At 39.6% G+C, this 19,391-nt stretch overlaps 1 protein-coding gene across 2 annotated transcripts in view; it reads left to right on the plus strand.

The window, feature by feature from the left end:
- Window positions 1-19,391, plus strand: part of LOC138736879 (venom phosphodiesterase 2-like) — a 161,560-nt gene that overhangs the window by 58,490 nt on the left and 83,679 nt on the right. For both annotated transcript variants that reach the window (XM_069887028.1, XM_069887029.1), the window contains exons 4-5: window positions 3,336-3,396; window positions 17,033-17,130. In XM_069887028.1, the coding sequence (XP_069743129.1) occupies window positions 3,336-3,396; window positions 17,033-17,130 (159 nt within the window). The remainder of the gene's footprint in view (window positions 1-3,335; window positions 3,397-17,032; window positions 17,131-19,391) is intronic.

Genomic DNA, 19,391 nt, shown 5'->3' on the forward strand with positions numbered 1-19,391 from the left:
TATCTACAGCAAGCTCAAAAATTATTTAGATGAAAATGAAATATCAAAGGGGAACATTGTATCTTGTGTTGTAGATGGTGCACCTGCTATGATGGGTAAAAAAAAATCCAGGATGTTTAAAATTAATGAAGGATGAAAATCCAAATATGTTGATTGTGCAGTGTGTCATCCACCGAGAAAACTTAGTTGCTAAGAAAGTTTCCCTGTTCTACATGAGTTACTGAATTCTGTGATCACCTGTATCAATGCCATCAAAGCTAATGCCAAATACGAATGTCTGTTTGAACAGATTTGTGTTGTTAAAAATGCAGAACATGTGAGGATATTGCTTCACACTGAAGTAAAGTGGTTGTCAAAGAGAAACTGCTTCAAAAGGTTTATGGAACTATTTGAACTCCTCAGCAAGGTTTTTGAGGAACAAACCTGAAATGAAGCTCTTGCTAACAACAGATGGCAAAGCTTATGTAAGTTACTTGATTGACATTTTTGAGAAACTTAAGTACATTGAACAATGTACTTTGCTCCAAGTAGCAAATATAACACTCATTGATGCAAGCACTGAAGTGAGACAATCATCAACATAGAAATTATTTCTGATGATGGTTATAGGTTGAGAACTAAATTGCTCTTCATTATCTTCAGCACATTTCCTGAGAACAAAATTTGCACAATTAGGTGATGAAGTTGCTTCAAATAAATGAACTGTCATTCTGTAATCAATCATATCTTTACTGTAATCACCATTAGGCCACCATAGCAATCATAGAAAATCACGATCTTCTGATGGTACTTTTACTTGATGAAACATCACTTCGATATCTGCAGCAATTACAATAGGCTCTTTACAAAATCTTATCAGAACACCTATAAAAGTACTGGTTAAGTCTGGACCTTGTAAACATTGAGAATTCAATGAAACTCCTTGAAATGATACTTCAAATACTACACGTAGTTTCTCCTTTTGTGGATGTATAATTCCATGATGAGGTAAATACCATTTTTTTTAACCATCTTTATGTTCCAAGATATCTTCAGATTCCTTTTCTACATAACCCTTGGCTATCATGCCCAACATGATATTTGCATATTCCAAATGAAAGGAAGAATTTCTCTTGAATTTCCTCTTTTAAATTCAGCAATGATTTTGTTTTGTTTTGCCGTAAGTGATATTATATTGTCTTGTCCACCATGGCTTGCCAGTGGCTGTCTTGAGGTGAATGGAGAAAATGGATCTTGGACTGGTGCCATAGTGTAGGACCTTGTCTTGTAAGTGATTACATTGGTGGGAATCCTTGGGTTGAGAATGATGGCATTGGTGGGAATCCTTGGGTTGTAAGTGATGGCATTGGCGGGAATCCTTGGGATGTAAGTGATGGCATTGGTGGAGGTCCTTGGGTTGAGAATGATGGTATTGATGGGAATCTTTGGGTTGTAAGTGATGGTATTGGTGGAGGTCCTTTACTTGTAGCTGGTTCTTGAGTAGGATCAACTCGTATGGTTTAATTTTTTTGAAATACTCTCCTTTCGGGAAGGTCCATATATTGTGCACTCAAAAGAGATTGAATGTCGCTAGCTCTTTCCACAGGGTTGGTCATTGTCATTTGAGCACTGGCAGTGACACTTGTGGCTTCTTGCTTGAGTATTTTTTTTAATCTTGTGGCTGTGTTGCCCATGGCTCTGCTGGAATGTTAGGTGCTAGCCCTTTGGGTATTGCCACTGAAGCCTGCTTTCACTTTGACCCTATTCATAGCATGTTGTTCCTCAAGCTCTAGTCTTTTCTCTATTCAATAATCTGTTTTGTTCTTCACTAGCCATTTGTATCTTCAGTTGCCAGTTCCTCATTTCAGCTTCTTGCCTCAGATGCTGATTCTTCATTTGAACCTCCCTATCCTCTAAAGCACATCTTTTCTCCAACCACTGTTGTTGTGCACAGACAGTAGACAACTCTGCTTGTGCCTTAGCATGCATAGATGATATGCTTGAAGCACGGGAAGCTGTGCTTGCTCTAGATGCCTTTTAAGACTTTGAGGATATTCCTGCAATTACAATCTTGGAAATACTATCATCAGGATTTACATCTGAACTTTCAGATACCACTGATTGACTCTCAATCTTCTGCATTTTGGTTGGACAGCATCAATGGGACTTAGCAGCATACATTCATCTGTTCCAGTTCCATTAACTTTTAAGCCAGTGAATGAGGCCTGCAGTGCCTTGACAGTGTCATCTTCTTGCTTGCTAGTTGAAGCTGCTTCTTCTTTGGCTTCTGGCTCCAACCTCCTGCCAAGCATTGTTGGTCCCCCTTGTCTCAACTCATGATCAAACAGTTCTTTAGAGGATCTGTTTGCTCGAGGTCTTTCACCTGATGAGACTTCTTCTTAACCATCTTGGTTTCTTCACACTGCAACCTGGCTTCTGCCCTGGCTTCTCCTGGTTCCTGAGAATTGTAAATAAATTTTATATCTTACTTGGTCCCTTTAAGAGATTTGCTGCTGGATGAATTGTCTCTGTGGTTCAACACACAAGTTTTTTAAAAATCTTAATGTTTATGTTTACTGAACATTTTCTGGGCTTTCTGCCAATTCTGCCTCCACAGCTGTGGTTTATCTTTTTCAAGGATGCAAACTGTCTGGCCAGCCTTTGATTCAATTTCAAACTGTGCAATTCACAGAAAGGTTCACAGACTTCTAGAATATTCTATTATTATAGCATGAATGTCTCTTGGCTTTAAATTAAGTTGTTAATTCTTTTAGACAAATTTGACGAGCCTTTCTTCTGAACAAAGTTCACAATTAAATTTTTCTTTGAATCAATATGTAGACAACACTTTCCTTATTTTAATATATTCTAATTTCAAAGTATAATCTTTCAAAGCATGCGCTGCGATATCCCAAATTTAGATTCTTTAATCCAATAAATCAAACTCTGTGGTTGTTTATGTAGTTTTAATTCATTGATAAAACAGATAAACATCTTCCATAGCTTCACAACAAGACTTACATAATGGTGAATAACAAAGCATTTACTGTATAAAGATACAAAGGTATATAGAGATGCAAAAAAAAAATAGAAATACAAAATTTAAAGAAAAATTTCTCGTTCTCATGTTTCTTTCACATCTTGTTGAAAAAAGAGCAAATGTTAGCCTAGGTGCATGTTACAACACATTACATCATAGTCACTATAGTAACACTACAAACAATAGTTCTCTTAAAGAGACAGGCACAAAATTAACTAAGAATCAATAACGCAAGGTTTTAAACTTTATATGAATTATTCAAGAAATTTGTATTAGATTTCATTTTTTTTTATTGAACATCTCTTTTTATCCATAGGTTTGAAAAGTTGGCTTCAGGAAGATTGTGAAGATGTTGCCACTCCCCAGTGTCCACCAGGGTAAGAATTCACTTGATCCTTCAGATCAAATAATGCAGTCAATTCATGGGAGTTCTAGGAAGGTCATCTACACTGGGGTCAAATTCCCACAGGATCCGATGTTATTTTAATTGAGTAATATTAAGGCTATAAGGACAAAATTCAAATTATATATCTATCAAATTAAATTTGTGTTGATTGCTTTAGCAATTTTTAGGAAATATATTGCAATATCATGGAAGTAAGGAATAGGTATGGAAAGATGGCATGCAGAACTTTACAGTGTATACCATTAGAGGAGATTATTTATAATCTGTGTGATAAATATCATGTATTTTGGAATATATGGCACCCATATTTACAAAATTTTGGTTTCATGTTTAATAGACACTCTGAAGACGTCACTTCTTGGTAACCTCCAATAGATTTTATAGTATAAATGTTTTATATTCTTGGCATTCTCCAGTTTTCCTTTTTTTTAAGGGGATGGGGGTGGGGAGATGGGAGGGTTGGTTGGTGGGGGGGAGGGGAGGTGGGAGGGTGGGGGGAGGGAAGGTGGGAGGGTGGGTTGGTGGGGTGGGATTATATATACCACATGTATAATTTTTCAAAATAATTTCTGGAATTGAATGTATCTATTACTGTTTTAAATTTATAAATAAAATATTTTTTTAAAAAGTAAGGTCATCTACAGTAAAACTCCTGGTACTGTAGAAGTCTGAAAATCCGGGTCAGCCTGAACTTTTGAATTCTCAGGCAGAACTTCTAAAATTCAAATTTAAGGAGTAATATAGAAGAGGTGAACAGGTATATTTTGATAGTTTGGTTATTAGAAAAGAGCATACTTAATTTATTAGAATGAGCAGTTTTAAAGAAAAATTAAGTGGACACTTGCCACTGTGCATCTGTGATGCGCAAGGACACAAAAGCCCATTAAATTTATAAAGTTTGAGAGTTTTCAAAATCTGGATTCTCAGTTGGTCCAGATTTCTGGCATCTGGATTTTTGGACTTCTGTATCCAGAATTTAAGCAACTGGCAGCCTTAAGCAACCGGCAGAAAAACTTGAGGGAAAATACATTTTAAAAATTAAAATAAGTAAGAATAAAATAATAGATTAAAAATGTGCAGTTTTAAAATTGTAAAAGTAAATGTTGTCTGAAGTAACACACAAACCTTTGGTGAAGATGGGAGCAAATATTCAGCCAACGAGTGCCATGGTTGGGCTTTGCTTGTAGAAGCTGTTTGAATAAAGTTTTGTGAAACAACAATGGCGTCGCCCAGGATGAAGAGCTGGTTGAGGCTGCTCGCTGTTGGAGTGACTCTCTTATCCCTGCTTAGTAAGAGTCACCCTGATCTGAAGCTTTATCTGTAAACATGAGGGAGGAAGGGTTAATTGCCTATAGTGTTATTGTTTATCTTTTGGGTTGCTTCATTGGTGGCAAGGGACCTGCAGAGGCAGCGATGGTTAAATGTTTTAAAAGAATGTGACAGAAAATAAAATAAAATGCTTTAAGGCTTATCTGTTCATGAAAGTGAAATTTGTTCAGTGTAGTATTTTTGTCTTTTGTGGGGGAGCGTGGCAAGATGGCGTAGAGTCTAGACATGTAATCTCGACCTCTCTGACCAGACTTTTAAGAACCCTTTTTAAATTCTTTGTTTTTAAGTTTAAACTTTTTTTAAAAACTTAGTTTAAAGTATCAAGGAATTGTTATGGCTACTAATGGTAAAAAGATTAAACCTCAACTGCAGAAGAAACTAGATTTTTGGAGTGTGGAAGATTCAGGACCTGAAAAAACTGCTATGACTTCAGATTTGCTTTTCTCCGTCTCGAAGTCACAAAGATTACCTGTGGGAGCTGGAAAAAAAATGATTACTACTTACCAGGAGAAGGATATCACTGCAATTACTCGTTCTCAGGAGGAAGGTGTGTGTTCCCAAGAAGTGGATCCTGATTCTAGCAGTCTGCCAACGGCAGAGGGAGCTCGCAGAAAAATGAATCCATTGTTTGAAACCACTCAAGCAGTACTTCAATCTGAAGAGCTTGATCTTATCCGTGAGTTCTTGAAACAACAGCGAGTTGTGGGGGGAGATCAGCATCAACCCCCTGAGGAAGTCAGGGTGTCGTCGTTGGGAGTTCAAACTCGCAGTAAGACTGTTAAAGTGCCTGCTGTTGAGCTGCAGCAGAAGTTGCCGTTATCTGGTTCTGACACTATCTTTAAGAAAACAGGGTCGGGTCTTTCTGAACTACAAGTTAACCTGTTAAGTACTGTTACTCAGCCGATATTGCAAGAGTTAGCTCAAATAAAAGATAGTATGAAGTCAGAATTCGCTACAGTTAATACACGAATGGAAATATTTTCTGAAGATTTAAAAAAACTTGAGTCTGCTTTTTTTGAATATAAACAGCAAGTGGCCTCTAATACAGAAAAAGTGATGGAGGTGGAAAAATCCGTTAAAGAATTGCGAGAACGTGAAAAGGAGTTAGAGAGGAAAGTAGATTATTTGGAAAATCAAAGTAGAAGGAACAATGAGAAGATTGTTGGTTTGCCGGAAGGTATGGAAGATCAAGATCATCTTCATTTTTTTACAGAATGGATCCCACAAATATTGGGACAAGAATTTTTCTCTGGAGGGTTGGTATTGGAAAGAGCTCATAGAGCCTTAAGAAGAAGACCTCCGCCTGATCAATCACCGAGACCCGTGATAATTCGATGCTTGAATTATTTGGACAGAGAAATGATACTTCGTCAAGCAGTGCAAAATACGAGACAACGACAAGTTCCGTTAGTGATTCAGAAGAGTATAGTTTTTTTTATCCCGATTTGAGTCAAGAAGTTATTCAACGTCGGCGTCAATTTAATCCAGTTAAAGAAGTTTTGTGGCGTAAAGGTTATAAGTCTACTTTTCGTTATCCGGCAGTGTTGAAGGTGTTTTGTGGAGACTTTCAATCTCGGTTTTTTGAGAATGAGCATGAAACAATGATTTTTTGCTGATTCGTTGCCAGATGTACGAGGATCAAGACGTAGTCCACCATTGTCCCCTAAAGAAAAATCTGGTTGTTCTGGAAATGGAAGAAATGGGAGAAATGGGAATGAAAAGAGTCTAATTTCTCCTGAGGTGGGGTCGTTGAGTTTGGAATCTTTTGGATGAATAGAAGAACCTACTTATTCTTACTTTATTTTTATGTCATTATGATATCTTGTTATTCTTTGTTTGGCAGGGGAGGGAGAGATTTGCTCTATGCTCTATTAGTCATCAGCCACTGGTGGGTGATCCACACCCAAGTTTGGTTTAGCGATTACTACTTTTTGGTAGTTTCTTTTGGGTTTTTTTTTACTTTATCTTTTTTTTCCTTTTTTTAATTTTTATTTTATTTAGATTTTAATTTGTGGTTTCTTTTTCTCCTATTGGAGGGCCTATTTATGTTACTTTGAGTTTTTATATATAGATATTGTTAGTTCTTAGTAATATTAGTGGATATGTCAAAGTTGAGGTTTGCTACTTTTAATGTTCGATGTTACTTTTAACGTTCGAGGCTTAAATGCACCAATTTTTGTTTAGATGGAATGTAAAATTGTTACAGTAATATAATGTACCTATATTAAAACATTTAATGAAGTTATGGACAAAGAAAAAGAAAATGATAGATATTAGTGGTGAATTGTCGGCCTTGATTCCATTGTATAATAATCAACTTATTTCTTTCTCAATACATAATCGAAGTTTATTACATTGGAGATTTAAAGGTGTGGAAAATTTGGGAGATTGTTTTAAAGAAGGTAAATTTTTTATCTATTGATCAGATGAGGGTTGGTTATGGTATTGATAAGAACTCTTTGTTTTTTTTTATTATCAAATTTGATCTTTGGTAAAGCATGTGTCTGGTAGAGATATGATTTTACCTGAAGGGTTATATTTCAGTTATGTATTAAATATTACAGGATATAAATTTCAACTTGCTTTTGTATATTTACCATTATCTGTAGTGAAAAAATGTATTGTTAGTATGTGGAAAGATACAAATATGATTGATATTAATAGATGGCATAACAAGATTAAATATTGTTTCTCTTTCTTTCTTTGGCTTGGCTTCGCGGACAAAGATTTATGGAGGGGGTAAATGTCCACATCAGCTGCAGGCTGGTTTGTGGCTGACAAATCCGATGCGGGACAGGCAGACACGGTTGCAGCGGTTGCAGGGGAAAATTGGTTGGTTGGGGTTGGGTGTTGGGTTTTTCCTCCGTTGTCTTTTGTCAGTGAGGTGGGCTCTGCGGTCTTCTTCAAAGGAGGTTGCTGCCCGCCAAACTGTGAGGCACCAAGATGCATGGTTTGAGGCGATATCAGCCCACTGGCGGTGGTCAATGTGGCAGGCACCAAGAGATTTCTTTAGGCAGTCCTTGTACCTCTTCTTTGGTGCACCTCTGTCACGGTGGCCAGTGGAGAGCTCGCCATATAACACGATCTTGGGAAGGCGATGGTCCTCCATTCTGGAGACGTGACCTACCCAGCGCAGTTGGATCTTCAGCAGCGTGGATTCGATCCTGTCGGCCTCTGCCATCTCGAGTACTTCGATGTTAGGGATGAAGTCGCTCCAATGAATGTTGAGGATGGAGCGGAGACAACGCTAATGGAAGCGTTCTAGGAGCCGTAGGTGATGCCGGTAGAGGACCCATGATTCGGAGCCGAACAGGAGTGTGGGTATGACAACGGCTCTGTATACGCTTATCTTTGTGAGGTTTTTCAGTTGGTTGTTTTTCCAGACTCTTGTGTAGTCTTCCAAAGGCGCTATTTGCCTTGGCGAGTCTGTTGTCTATCTCGTTGTTGATCCTTGCATCTGATGAAATGATGCAGCCGAGATAGGTAAACTGGTTGACCGTTTTGAGTTCTGTGTGCCCGATGGAGATGTGGGGGGGCTGGTAGTCATGGTGGGGAGCTGGCTGATGGAGGACCTCAGTTTTCTTCAGGCTGACTTCCAGGCCAAACATTTTGGCAGTTTCCGCAAAACAGGACATCAAGCGCTGAAGAGCTGGCTCTGAATGGGCAACTAAAGCGGCATCATCTGCAAAGAGTAGTTCACGGACAAGTTGCTCTTGTGTCTTGGTGTGAGCTTGCAGGCGCCTCAGATTGAAGAGACTGCCATCTGTGCGGTACCGGATGTAAACAGCGTCTTCATTGTTGATATCTTTCATGGCTTGGTTCAGCATCATGCTGAAGAAGATTGAAAAGAGGGTTGGTGCGAGAACGGAGCCTTGCTTCACGCCATTGTTAATGGAGAAGGGTTCAGAGAGCTCATTGCTGTATCTGACCCGACCTTGTTGGTTTTCGTGCAGTTGGATAACCATGTTGAGGAACTTTGGGGGGCATCCGATGCGCTCTAGTATTTGCCAAAGCCCTTTCCTGCTCACGGTGTCGAAGGCTTTGGTGAGGTCAACAAAGGTGATGTAGAGTCCTTTGTTTTGTTCTCTGCACTTTTCTTGGAGCTGTCTGAGGGCAAAGACCATGTCAGTAGTTCCTCTGTTTGCGCGAAAGCCGCACTGTGATTCTGGGAGAACATTCTCGGCGACACTAGGTATTATTCTATTTAGGAGAATCCTAGCGAAGATTTTGCCTGCAATGGAGAGCAGCGTGATTCCCCTGTCGTTTGAGCAGTCTGATTTCTCGCCTTTGGTTTTGTACAGGATGATGATGATGTCATCACGAAGGTCCTGAGGCAGTTTTCCTTGGTCCCAACAAAGCTTGAAAAACTCATGCAGTTTGACATGCAGAGTTTTGCCGCCAGCCTTCCAGACCTCTGGGGGATTCCATCCAAACCTGCTGCTTTGCCACTTTTCAGTTGTTCAATTGCCTTATATGTCTCTTCCCGGGTGAGGACCTCATCCAGCTCTAGCCTTAGGGGCTGTTGAGGGAGCTGGAGCAGGGTGGAATCTTGGACTGAGCGGTTGGCACTGAAAAGAGATTGGAAGTGTTCTGACCATTGGTTGAGGATGGAGATCATGTCGCTGAGGAGGACTTTGCCGTCTGAGCTGCGCAGCGGGCTTTGGACTTGGGGTGAGGGGCCGTACACAGCCTTTAGAGCCTCGTAAAAACCCCTGAAGTCGCCAATGTCCGCGCTGAGCTGGGTTTGTTTGGCGAGGCTAATCCACCACTCATTTTGGATCTCCCAGAGTTTGCGCTGAAGATGGCTGCATGCGCGACAGAAGGCTTGTTTCTTCTCTGGACAGGACGGCTTTGTAAGGTGAGCCTGGTGGGCAGCTCGCTTCTTTGCCAGCAGCTCCTGGATTTCCTGGCTGTTTTCGTCGAACCAGTCCTTGTTTTTCCTGGAGGAGAAGCCCAGTACCTCTTCAGTGGATTGCAGTATGGTAGTCTTCCGCTGATCCCAGAGGGTTTCAGGGGATGAGTCAGTGAGGCGGATTGCATCGTTGAGCTTTGCTTTGAGGTTTGCCTGGAAGTTTCCTCTTACTTCGTCTGACTGCAGATTTCCAACATTGAACCTCTTTCTGGGGGCTTTACTGTTCCTGGGCTTTGGCTTGAAGTGAAGGTTGAGCTTGCAGCGAACCAGCCGGTGGTCAGTGTGGCATTCCGCGCTGGGCATGACCCTGGTGTGGAGCACATCTCGTTTGTCTCTTTCTCGCACCAGGACGTAGACCAGGAGGTGCCAGTGTTTGGATCGGGGATGCATCCAGGTAGTCTTCAGGCTGTCCCTCTGCTGAAAAAGGGTGTTTGTAATGACAAGCCGCTGTTCTGCGCAGAGCTCCAACAGGAGGCGCCCATTGTCGTTGCACTTGCCGACACCATGCTTGCCCAGGATTCCTGGCCAGGTTTCTGAGTCTTTGCCGACGCGAGCGTTGAAGTCGCCAAGGATGGGAACCTTGTTGGCTGTAGGGGTGCGTTGAATGAGGTTGCGCAGGTCAGTGTAGAACTTGTCCTTTTCTGCTGGTTCCGCCTGGAGGGTTGGAGCATAGACACTGATGAGGGTGATGCGACGCATGTTTTGAAGGGGGAGTCGCATGGACATGATCCGGTCCGAGTTGCCTGTCGGGAGGTTTTCGAGTTTGGAGGCAATGGAGTTCTTGACCATGAAGCCTACACCAGATAGGCGTCGTTCATCCATAGGCTTGCCAGACCAGTAGAGTGTGTAGCCCGCGCTACGTTCTTGAAGGCTGCCTACATCTGCAAGGCGGACTTCACTGAGAGCAGCTATGTCGATGTCAAGTCTGAGGAGTTCAAGTGCAATGAGGGCAGACCAACGTTCAGGTCGGTGGCTGTCAGCCTTGTCTAGCATGGTTCTGATGTTCCAGCATGCTAGCTTGAGTTTGTGAGTATCTTTTGAGGGGGAGGACGTGGAGGGGGAGGACGTGGACCTGAACTCGGGCCTGCGCAAAGGAGCTTTTAGGTGGAGTGGAGTGCGCGCAGTACTGGCCCCATCCTTTACACCCATGGTTCGTGTGCCGTGGCCAAGCAAGCTGGGACGTGGCAGCAAGGTCCTTGGGTCGTAGGTTTTATATCGGAGTGGCCTTCTCCTATGCAGGTTTCTTACCCGGGCTGGAGGGGCCTGTCTCCCCTCCTAGGTTGGACCATACTGCCCGGACTGGGGCCGAGGCCGCCGCTGCTTTCCCTGTGCCCGGACTGGGGCCGCCGCCTCCTACTTTCTGCCCGGACCGGGGCCTCCGCCTGCCTCACTCGACCGAGGCCGGGGCCGCCGCCTCCCCTTAGCTCTTGCCCGGATCGGGGCCGCCGCCGCCTACCCTCTGCCCGGACCGGGGTCAGGGCCGCCGCTGCTTTCCCTGTGCCCGGACCGGGGCCGCCGCCTCCTACTTTCTGCCCGAACCGGGGCCTCCACCTGCCTCACTCGACCGAGGCCGGGGCTGCCGCCTCCCCTTAGCTCTTGCCCGGATCGGGGCCGCCGCCGCCTACCCTCTGCCCGGACCGGGGCCGGGGCCGCCGCTGCTTTCCCTGTGCCCGGACCGGGGCCGCCGCCTCCTACTTTCTGCCCGGACCGGGGCCTCCGCCTGCCTCACTCGACTGAGGCCAGGGCTGCCGCCTCCCCTTAGCTCTTGCCCGGATCGGGGCCGCCTGATGGCGCCGGTGTGCAGCGTCGACCCACTCCTGACCAAGAAGAACAAGACCTGAAAAGGCCCAGGATGCGGGGGGACCCGATATCCTCTGACCCAGTGAACTTGGGCTGGTGGGGTGGGAGGCGTTCGCACCCACAATCGGGTGGAAGAAGCTGTTTTTTTGATGGAGGAAGAAGAAGAAGACATCATTGGAGTGGAGGAGGAAGAAGACCAATATTTGACTAAAGAAGAAGCTGCTACACTTCAGGGTAGGCCTATGGTGAGACAGACTTCTAAGTTTAAGTATGGGTCTTACCAGTCAGATTTACCTTAAACGCTGATTTGGCTCTGCAAATAAGTCAAGGCTTTTCTATTGGGAAGGATCAATTTGCTGTGATGAAAGGGGAAATAGCAACGATTAAAATGGATGTGACAAAGTGTTTGAAAGCTGTGGATCAAGTCCAGGACAAGTTTAAAAAGATTGAAGAAGAATTTATTAACTGTAAAGATGATGTTGTCTTTTCTAAGGAGAAGATGGACAGATGGAAGATTCATTCACTGGTTGGGAAATTCAGAAGATTGATGCTTTGGAGAATCAGAGTTGGAGGAATAATGTTAAGATAGTTGGTTTTCCATAAGATTTTGAAGGTCCAGACCCAGTCCAGTTTTTTCAAAAGTGGATCCCAGAGGTCTTGGGAACAATGCATTTTCTGAATTGTCCGGAGTTAGACAGGGCTCATCGAGCAATACAAAGGAAGCCGTTTCCTGGTCAAGCACCATGGTCTATTCTGATTCGTTGTCTGCGTTATCAAGATAGAGAACTGATTTTGAGACTTGCGGTTCAGAATGTGAGAAATAATCAGAGGCCTTTGCTTGTTAAAAATAACAGGGTGTTCTTTTATGCTGATTTGAACAAAGCTGTGATTAAACGTCGTAAAGAATTTAATTCAGCTAAAGCTGTTCTTTGGAAGAAGGATTATAAATTTGCTTTCCGTTACCCTGCTGTGTTAAAAGTTTTTTATGCCGATTATCAGTCTCAATTTTTTTTTCGGATGATGCTGAAGCTTTGGATTTTGCCAATTCTTCACCTGATAATAAGCAGGTCAAAATCTAAATAAATTCTCTCAGCAGCTTGTTGTTATTCCAAAGGGGAAGAATGGTAAACGAGAGATGTAATTTCAGCAGTTGATTGATATTGGTATTGATGATGATCAAGTTAATCGTGACTTAGAAGGAGCATTTCATACTGGAGATGATTTCCTGTATTATTTTTGATTGTTCTGTAATTGAGGGAGATAATACTATTAGGTATTTTTTTGTATTGGGTTTATTTTTTAATGGGGCTTGTTTTTTCTTTCTCTTTTGGAGGAGACTTTTAATTTCTTTGTGTATTGACGTTTATGGTGGGATGATTAAATAGTTACTAAATGGTTAATTTAAAATTTGTTACTTTTAATGTTAATGGGCTAAATAACCCGATTAAGAGAAAGAGAGTATTGGCTTGTATTAAAAAAAAATTGAAGGTTGACGTGGCTTTTTTGCAGGAAACTTATTTGACTGATAAAGAGCATCAAAAATAAAAAAGGGATTGGTTTGGGCAGGTTATATCATCCTCTTTTAATTCTAAAGCAAGAGAGGTTGCTATTTTGATTAATAAGAAATTAACTTTTAAACTGGAATCAGTTTTTGAAGTGGCTGGTAGACTTAATTGTACAATTTTTTTCTGAACATTGGACTTAAATGAATGTTTATGCTCCGAATACTGATGAAGAACAATTTATAATGGATTCTTTTCTTAATTTGAATCAGGCTTAAGTTATGGTAGGAGGTGATTTTAATTGTTGTTTAGATCTATTATTGGACAAATATCCTAAAATGGTCATTAAAACTAAGATGGCAAAGCAGTTGATGGTACTAATGAAGGAGATTAATCTGGTAGCTATATGGAGGAAATTGAACCCTAAGGAAAAAAGATTTTTCATTTTATTCATTTCGTCATGATTCCTTCTCTAGAATAGATTTGTTTTTAGTATCGGCACGATTGCAAGGTCAAATTTCTGAAGCTATATACAAAGCTAAGATTTTGTTTGATCATTCCTTGTGGTTGATTACATGTAGTGTTTCAGAGAGGGTGGAAAATGTTTATTGGTGGCATTTCAATTCTCTTTTACTGAAATATCCGGAATTTTGTAAATTTATACGAGACCAAATTCAGAGTTTTTTAAAAATAAATGTAGGTCATTTGATTGTAATTTTTTTTGTGGGATGCTTTGAAGGCTTATTTATGAGTACAAATCATTAGTTATATGGTTAAAGTTAATAAACAACAATGGCTGAGGCCAATAAGATAGAGATTTTGGAGAGAGATTTGCAATGGGTCTTGATGGAGGACAAAAAAATACGATTAGTCATTTTGAAATTACAAATGTATAAATTTGAAAAGCTCTTACAGAGGACTAGGCAGCAGTATTATGAGTTGGGGGAGAGAGTCCATAAAGTGTTAGCATGGCAGTGAAAAATGGAACAAGCGTCTAGAACAATAAACGCTATCTGCATCATTTGAAAGTTACGTATAAACTTCAATAAATTAATGATGAGTTTTGTATGTTTTATGAGAAATTGTATACATCTGAGGTAGTGCAAGATGAAGTTAATATTGAAGCATTTTTATCTGGTTTAACCTTGCCCTCTTTAAATGATAAGGATGTTAAGGAACTGGATGCTTGTTTTACTGTTAAAGAAATAATAGACACACTTCAATCTATGCCAGGTGGTAAATCTCCAGGTGATGATGGGTTTACTTCTGAATTTTATAAGGAATTTCAAAATCTATTAGTCTCTTTGTTGATGGAGATTATAGATCAGATGGGGAAAATTGGTTCCTTTCCAGATTCTTTTTCTAAAGCAATTATTACTGTTATTCTTAAGAAGGATAGAAATCCTTTGAAGGTGGGGTCTCATAGACCCATTTCTTTGTTAAGTGTGGATTATAAGATAATAGCCAAGGTTCTGGCTAATGGATTGGCTAAATGTTTACCTGATTTGGGTTCATGTCAATCAGACGGGTTTTATCAAGAATCGTTATTCATCGAATAATGTGGTAAAATTGATTTCTTTAATTAATATTTCTCGGCAGCAATCTGACCAACTAATGGTAATTTCTTTGGATGCTGAAAAGGCCTTTGATAGAGTTAAATTGAGTTTTTTATTTAAGGTCTTGGAAAAGTTCAACTTTGAGTCTCTTTTTACTGGTTGGATTAAAATCCCACTGTGAGACTGGTGACAAATTGACAGATGTCTTTACCTTTTACATTATCTAGATCGACCAGACAGGGCTGTCCTTTGTCACCAGCTCTGTTTGCTTTGGTTATTGAGCCTTTAGCGCAGATGATTAGGCAAGATAGTGCTATTAAAGGTATTAAGGTAAATTCTGATGAATATAAGATAAACTTGCTTGTGGATGGTGTTTTGATATATTTAACACATCCCATGCAATCTTTAGAGATTTTACACAAATGTTTAGAACAATATGGAGCATTGTCTGGTTCTAAAGTAAACTGGGAGAAGAATGAAATTATGCCTTTAGCTGATGTGGACTATTCATTGTGTAGACAAGTTGTAAAGTTTAAATGGTCTGACCGTATTAAGTATTTGGGTATTATTATTGATTGTAATTATAATCATTAAATTACATGTGACTTGAATAGGTGGAAGGATTTACCCATAACGTAGATGGGATGAGTGAATTGTATTAAAATGAATATCTTTCCCCGAATTCAATATTTGTTTCAATCTATTCCATGTAAGAATCTTCATACATTTTTTAAAGATTTGAATACTTTGGTGAGAAAATTTTTGTGGAAAGACAAAATGGAGAGAGTTTCATTACAGAAATTAACTTGGAAATATGCATTAGGAGGTGTACAACTTCCTAATTTTCAAAATTATTATGAATCAGCTCAGTTAAAATTTATTAGTAAGGTGTTTCAAGTGGCTAGCCCCTTGGTAGGGGCTAATATTGAATTATCCCAGCTTCGAAAAAAAAAGAATGAATCAATTTATTTACCGATGGAATCCTCAATTATTAAGTAGTTATAATTTACTGGTGTTGAAATACTTGATTGAGTTATGGACTAATAAGATTGAAACTATAGGTACTGAAGGTAAACTTTCAGCTAAAACACCTTTGTTTCAAAATAAACTTTTTCCTTTTATGGTTAATAATCAATTTTTGAAGTTGTGGAAACAAAAAGAAATTAAATTGGTAGAAGACCAATGAGGCAGGTTATTTTATCTCTTTTCAAAGAATGAGAGAGAAATATGATACACTTTCGAGTACTCTTTTATTATTATCAAGTTAATGCTTTATTATTAGATAATTTTGGACTAAATTTGAGGCTTCCTAGAAGATCTAAATTTGAGATTTTTCTTACCAATAGTAAGAAAGGTTTTATATCGGATATATATACTTTATTGCAGGCTAAAATGCCCAAACCAGATGTTGATAAAACTTAGAGTTAAATGGGAAAGAGTTTTGGAAATATCTATTTCCCCAGAGGATTGGATGTTGATATGTGAGGACAGTATGACTAAAATTGTAAGTGCAAGATATAGATTGGTTCATTATAATTTTATTCACCAATTATACTTGACTCTGGAGAAATTAAAGAAATTTTAATATGTTACTTCAGATTCATGTTTTAGATGCCATAAGGAAGTGGGAACTTTTTTACATTCTGTTTGGTTATGTGAGATGGTTCAGCCTTTTTGGAATAAAATTAAATAATTTTTGGGAGTTATGTTTAAATTTAAAATTCCATTCGATCCTATGATTATTGGGTTATATTAAACCATTGAGTTTGGAGTTAAAATTAAATAAATTCCAAATTGCTTTTATAAGGCTGGCCTTGGCACTAGCTGGGGAATGTCTTGCAGTTACATGGAAAAATTAGACTAAATTGAATGTTCAATAATGGCATATGGAGATGAGATCATGTATTCCTTTAAAGAAAATAATTTATAAAATAATTATTCTTTCTTTATTAAAATTTGGAGCCCATACATGGATTGAATACGATTAAATTATTACATTTTTTTTCCCATACATTGGTGGAGTGGTCCCAAACCATGACACATAATTGAATGTATTATTTTAGTTGTTCTCCGCTTTCTCTTTCTTCTTTCTTTATTTTTGGGGTAGTTTAGAGGAGGGGTGGGAGGGTTAGGAATGGGGGGTGGGGGGTTTTATGGGATAAAATATGTATTGAATTACATTTTGAATGTAAGTTTTATTATTGATTATAAATAAAATTTTCCAAAAAAAAAGAAATTATGTTCTCTTTATTTTTAATCCCAGATCATTTCGAATAGAGTTGGAAGCCTCTGGTATTCTTAGTGTAAATGCATGGATAAAATGATTGCTCACAGACCATTAAAAAAAAATCAATTTAATTTTTCAGGCTGTGTGGTAGAGTGGCATTGTCTGTTTCATAGTAAAATAAAATCATCTGGGAAGAGATGGTAAAATGTTGAAATTCATTTTGAAAAATGCTGCAACAATGTCAATCTGGATGTACAAATTGTTTCTTTTTATATATGTAGGTATACTCAGCCACCTGTCATCTTAATTTCACTGGATGGATTTCAAGCTGGCTATTTTCAGAAGTGGAAGAGTCGTGTGCCTGTTTTGAACAAACTGCGTGAGTACCATCCAAAGGGAAATAAAATGAGTGCATCCCATTCTCTTCTGTAAGTGCGCATAAGTGTCTTCAAGTGTCTTTTGGTAGAAAGAAGATTTTTTTTCTTCCCCAGCTTTATTTTGTATTGTTGAAAAAATGCAAAATATCATCTATTCTATTCATTAGTCCTCAACTAATGCCTTGGTCAGTTGTATTTTTCTTACAACGTTCTCAACTTAAATGAATTACATTGTCATATTTGTTTTGTGCTTTAGTTTGGTTTATAGAATGCCATTGGGATTTTTTTAAACAAAATTCGTGTTTAATGTATCTCTATTCAAATTGCAATAGCACAGATTTATTTCTGTATTTAGAAAGAAACTTAACTTTGACCAAGAAAATGGACTGTTATGACAATAAATTGTCTCACAACCTTGGAATGTGTTTTGATTTTTTTTTAAAGTCAAAAAGGAAGATGTTACTAAATAAACACATACTGAAAAACTACAAATGCTGGAAGTTTAAAAAAGTACCCCCCCCCCAAAAAAAATGCTGGAAACAGTCAACATGTTAGGCAGTCCCTGTGGAAAGAGATAGAAGCTATGTATTTCACACTGAAGAAGATGATCTTTGATCTGAATTGTTAATTCCAGTTTTTCTTTTCACTAAAGCTGCCTCTGACTTGCCTGTTTCCAGAACTTGTTAGTTGTATTAAAGGTAGCTTTACCTTGGAAATAGTATTGGTTTTATAAATGAAATTCTTTTTCTTAAGTGAGTTTAATGAAATATTCAAGATTCTTTTATTGTCATGTAATAGAAAAAAGATGTTACAAGAGTAAAACACAAAAGTCTGCAGACACCGTGATTGAATTAAAAAGACAATGCTGGAGAAACTCAGCAGGTCAAGCAGTGGTCTTTATGAGGCAAATCTATCTTGATGAAGAGCTCAAACCTGAATCTTTGCTATATGAAGTATGCTGTTTGGCCTGCTCAGTTTCTCCATCTTTGTGCTTTTACTAATATTTCTTGCTTTTAATCTGCTGTAAAGCAGTCAACGATTTGCCATCAGCAGAAATTGTCCAGTCAGAGAAAGAGAAGCAAAAGAGATTCCCTTCAGAACCATTGAGTATCCGTGGATTTGCCTCCAACGCTCCCATCGCCTCTGCAGCTGCATAGACTGCACTCCAAGCCATTGGCAAAACAAGTTCCAGATCCAAATCTTCAACATGATCAGGAAGCCTTCAGCACCTGAAACCCCTCGGGAAGCCATCCAGGGTGGTTGTTAGTTGCTGTGGCCCCTCATCTAGTACATTGGTGTTTCAATGGAGAGTCTAGCTGTGGAGAAGCAAATTGAGTGTTCTGCCATTCCCTCCCTCAGCTTGTCTCTGATTTCTGCTTTTCACTGAACAGCTATTAATATAACAGCATAGAGTCATGCAGCACCACACAGAACAGGCCCTTTGGCTCAACTCGTCCGTGGCAATTAGGTTTCATTTGCTTGCATTTGTTCCAAATCTTAATACTCCCTCCCTATGCATAAATTTGTCCAAATGTCTTTTGAGTTTTGTTACTGTGCCTTCTCCTGCCATTTCCTCTGAGTAAAAAAAATTGCTTTTTAAAAATCCTTTGCAATTCTCTCACCTTAACCCTGTGCCCTCTATAGTTCTAGAATTATCTACCCTGGGACAAAAAAAAACTGTGAGCATTCACCTCATTTATCATGACTTTATAAACCTTTATGAGTCTAGGATATTTTGGCCTCCACAGTTTGGCCTCCACAATTTGGTGCCGGATATTTTGCCACCTACAGTTTGGCGCTAACAGTTAGGCTACAACAATTTATTAACTTATGCTTATTATAAAGTGAGGAAAGGCACTTCAGGCTGTCATGCGGGACCCTGCTCTTGGGACAGCAATAAAGAGCCTGCGAATTGGAGACTACCAACTTGTTTCTGTAACACTAGGTTATAAATTAATTTCTCGCATTCCAACTGAGTTATCCTTGTTGCTGTAAACATTAAAAACTGTGATCTTTCTTTGGCTTGGCTTCGCGGACGAAGATTTATGGAGGGGGTAAAAAGTCCACGTCAGCTGCAGGCTCGTTTGTGGCTGACAAGTCCGATGCGGGACAGGCAGACACGGTTGCAGCGGTTGCAGGGGAAAATTGGTTGGTTGGGGTTGGGTGTTGGGTTTTTCCTCCTTTGCCTTTTGTCAGTGAGGTGGGCTCTGCGGTCTTCTTCAAAGGAGGTTGCTGCCCGCCAAACTGTGAGGCGCCAAGATGC

The sequence above is a fragment of the Narcine bancroftii genome, chromosome 6 (genome assembly GCF_036971445.1).
Source record: "Narcine bancroftii isolate sNarBan1 chromosome 6, sNarBan1.hap1, whole genome shotgun sequence".
NCBI lineage: Eukaryota > Metazoa > Chordata > Chondrichthyes > Torpediniformes > Narcinidae > Narcine > Narcine bancroftii.